Source organism: Verruconis gallopava, assembly GCF_000836295.1.
Source record: "Verruconis gallopava strain CBS 43764 unplaced genomic scaffold supercont1.4, whole genome shotgun sequence".
In the NCBI taxonomy this organism is placed as follows: Eukaryota; Fungi; Ascomycota; class Dothideomycetes; order Venturiales; family Sympoventuriaceae; genus Verruconis; species Verruconis gallopava.
The window spans coordinates 1,240,502-1,244,286 of NW_015622140.1; the positions used below are offsets into that span (position 1 = coordinate 1,240,502).

At 42.2% G+C, this 3,785-nt stretch overlaps 1 protein-coding gene across 1 annotated transcript; it reads right to left on the reverse strand.

Moving 5' to 3' along the window:
* Positions 1-1,774: 1,774 nt before the first annotated feature.
* On the reverse strand, positions 1,775-2,858 carry PV09_01893 (uncharacterized protein; the record flags this gene model as incomplete). The annotated part of the gene is made up of 2 exons (XM_016354851.1): positions 1,775-2,151; positions 2,213-2,858. A coding segment is annotated over one exon (613 nt), but the record flags the coding sequence as incomplete, so codon positions are not given.
* Positions 2,859-3,785: the final 927 nt, after the last annotated feature.

Sequence of the window (3,785 nt, forward strand, 5' to 3'; positions counted from 1 at the left end):
ATATTAGTATACTCCCGGACGCTTGAAGAACACGTCGAACACGTCCGAAAGGTCTTGAAAGCGCTAAAGAAACATAATTTACGGCTTAAACCATCCAAATGCGAGTTCCATAAACAAAGAATCGAGTTTATTGGACTGATTATATCAGAAAAGGGATTAGAAGTAAATCCAGAAAAGGTCGAAAGAGTTAAGGAATGGCCTGAACCGCGAATGGTTAAGCAAGTTTAAGCATTTTTAGGATTTACGAACTATTATCAATAGTTTATCCCTGGATACTCAAGGATTACAGTACCACTTACTGAACTCACTAAGAAGAGGGAAAACGCTGGCGTCACTTCCTAGGAGTTTCAGTGGACCGAGGACGCTCAAAAGGCCTTTGACGAGCTTAAGAAATTGGTCACGACTACGCCGGTACTACAATTGTTCGATGAGAAAAAGCCAATAAGAGTTGAGACAGATGCTTCCAAATATGCTCTTGGAGCGGTCCTAAGTCAACAGGACGAAGATGGGCTATGGCGACCGGTAGCCTATCACTTAAGAAAGTTTACAGATGTAGAGACCAGATACTCTATATCCGATCAAGAGCTGCTAGCAATTGTTGATGCACTCAAACACTGGCGACATTACCTGGAAGGCAGAAAAGATACATTCTTAGTCTTGTCAGATCACCAGAATCTCCGAAACTTCACCACTACCAAAGTATTGAATGGACGACAGTTAAGATGGTCATATGAATTATTGTCATTTAACTTCGAGATCAAACACTGGAGTGGAAAACTTAATGCCAACGCAGACGCATTAAGCCGAAGAACTGATTATGACAAGGGAATGGAGGTCAAACATGCTCTTTTGCGGCAAGAAGGAGACTTGATGATACACCAAGTGGCGTCTCTGATCAAAATCAACATACCTGAGATTCAGAGGATTCGAACTGAACAATCGAAAAGCGACTTCATTAAACAGCATATGGACTACAACGATAACCTACAGGTCTATATGTATGAAGGGAAAATCATATTACCTCCGAATCTTGAGAAAGAATGGATATTTAGGTATCATGAGCCACCTCTGTAAGGACACGCAAAAGCAGAAGAAGTCTTGGAAAGGTTACGACGAAACTATTACTTTCCTAGGATGCGACAAAAGGTCTTTACTTGGGTTAGAGCTTGCCATTTATGCAAGAAAGCCAAGTATGAACGACACAAACCTTATGGGTTGCTTCAACCAAACCGAGCACCAGAAAAGTCTTGGCAAGAAGTATCAATAGACTTCATCGGACCCTTACCACCTTCTAAGGATGAGAATAATGTGGAACATGAAAACATTATGGTTGCTGTTGATCGGTTGACAAAATACGTGATATTTGTCCCGATTCCTCGACAATTTACGGCTTCTTACTTAGCGAAAGTCTTCTTGAGAGAAGTAGGGAAATTTGGCATACCCGAAAAGATTATCTCTGACCGGGATAAGATATTCACATCTCATTTCTGGAGAGAATTATGCCAAGTGCTACAAATAACACAAGGAATGTCAATAGCATATCATCCACAGAGCGACGGCCAGATGGAGCGAGTAAACCAAATATTGGAACAATACTTGCGGATATATGTCAACGACGAATAAAATAATTGGGTATAGCTTTTACCATAGGCAGCGCTAGCATATAATGCGACCAAGTAGAGTACCATAGGAATGTCACCTTACTACGCGAATTTTGGAAAGGAACCAAGATTAATGGTTGATACGTCGGCATACTTGCCTACGGAAGCAACGCTGTTTGCAGAAGAATTGCAATCGCTTTATACTCAACTACAATCTGATATTATGTTCCTGAACAAAAAAATGATCCTCCAGGTAAATCAAAAAAGGTCTGAGGGACCAGACCTTAAGGAGGGGGATAAAGTTTACCTTTGGCGACGAAACATTCGCACCAAGCGCCAAAATAGTAAACTTGATTTTCTCAAAATCGGACCATTTAAAGTCAAAAGGATCATAGGACCAGTAAATTATGAACTGCAACTACCCAAGAGCATGAGGATACACCCTATCTTTCATGTTTCGTTATTAGAAAAAGCGGATCCGGAAACACCTCTTGACAAAGAAACCGAATTAGAAGACCCTACCGAGCAGGAATACGAGGTTGAGAAGATCCTAGACCACCAGGTCAGAAGACGACAACACTTTTATCTCATAAAATGGAAAGGATACCCACTGGAAGAAAACACTTGGGAACCGTACAAGAACCTCAACTGTCCGCTTGAATTATCGCGATTCCATCATGAGAATCCGATGCATTCGAAACCTCTCGGGTTTCGATGGTCTGGTTAAAGACGGCGAGATTATCTGCAAGCTCACGAAGCTCACCATCAGAGTGACCACCATTTCTCACTCGTTCAGCTTCTTCTTCCTCTTCCAGCTCATCCATTAAACAAATCGCTTTTGCTTTCGCACGACTTTCGGCTATCTTCAGAATTTTCCGATTTCGAGAAAGTTGAGCAAGAAGTTTTTGTTGCATAGCGTTTAGTTTGGACAATTCCTCGAGATTTTCCTCTATGGCAGACTTGGCTTCCTCTCTGGTTTTATCCAGAACCTCCCATGACACGTCGACGCATTTTATTCCTTTACGTGCGCAGTTTGCACATTTGACACTTTTCGACGAAGACATGGCGACACAGGTCAGTCCGCGAATTAGGCAGTGTTCACAGCCAAGGATAGTGACGCTCCCGGACTCCTCGATCTCGGAAGCAAGACGTTTGCGACGGAAAGAAGAAACTGAAGACATCTTTATTTTTCCTTCGGCGGCCACTAAACCCCTTAAGTACAAAGCTTGGGACAAGCTTACTAAGGAGGGGAATGGTGTTACGAAGTAACACGTGAGTAGATTCAGGAGAACGCTGATTGGTAGGAGCGATCATTTCGCTCAGTATTGAGCAAAATGAGCGCGCCGACCAATGACTAACGACCAAGGGAACGCTGATTGGCAGAAGCGATCATTTCGCTCAATAATGATCAAAATGATCGCTTGGAGTAAGGCAATAAGGATATCAAGAATAAGGTCTATATAAACGTCCTGTCTCTACTGGTGTTGTGTCTCTTTGTAATTCAACTGTCTAGCGTAGCTAGTAGTTAGTTTGAATACATTCTCATACTTCAGAAGCTTATACCACTCTAAGTCACAAACATAACTATCTTATTATATTCCTTCCTTAATAAGCTCTAGTTATACATTGTTCCCTTGCTCTAGGAAGCTAATCCCTTCCGAAGTGGCTTACATTGGTGAAGCCAGTCGGTATTGGGAAAGTATTCCTAACACGCGTGTGCTCAGTGCCGCGCGAAGATTGTAAAGGGTAGCTGCTCTCTTTCACAGCGCAAACCAGTATATCGCCCGCCAGGTCCTCGCTCACCTGGCCCTCAAAGCTTAGTGCTGAAAGGTCTATTCAGAGGACCACTACTGGGAGCCGGCGGCTTTAGGGTTGCGGTCTGATAGGACTGTGAAGATATAAGTATATATAGCTTATCTAATAGCCTATAGCCATTAGGTATAGCTTTATAGGTAGGCTTCTAATCTTTATATACTAGATGGAACCGCTTTAGGGGAAGACAGTTGTTAGGAATACTTTCCTGATACCGACTAGCTTCACTAATGTAAGCCACTTCGGAAGGGTTTAGCTTCCTAGAGCAGAGGAACAATGTATAACAAGAGCTTATTGTGGAAGGAATACAATAAGATAGTTATGTTTATGACTTAGAATAGTCTGAGCTTCAAGAGTATGAGAATGTATTCA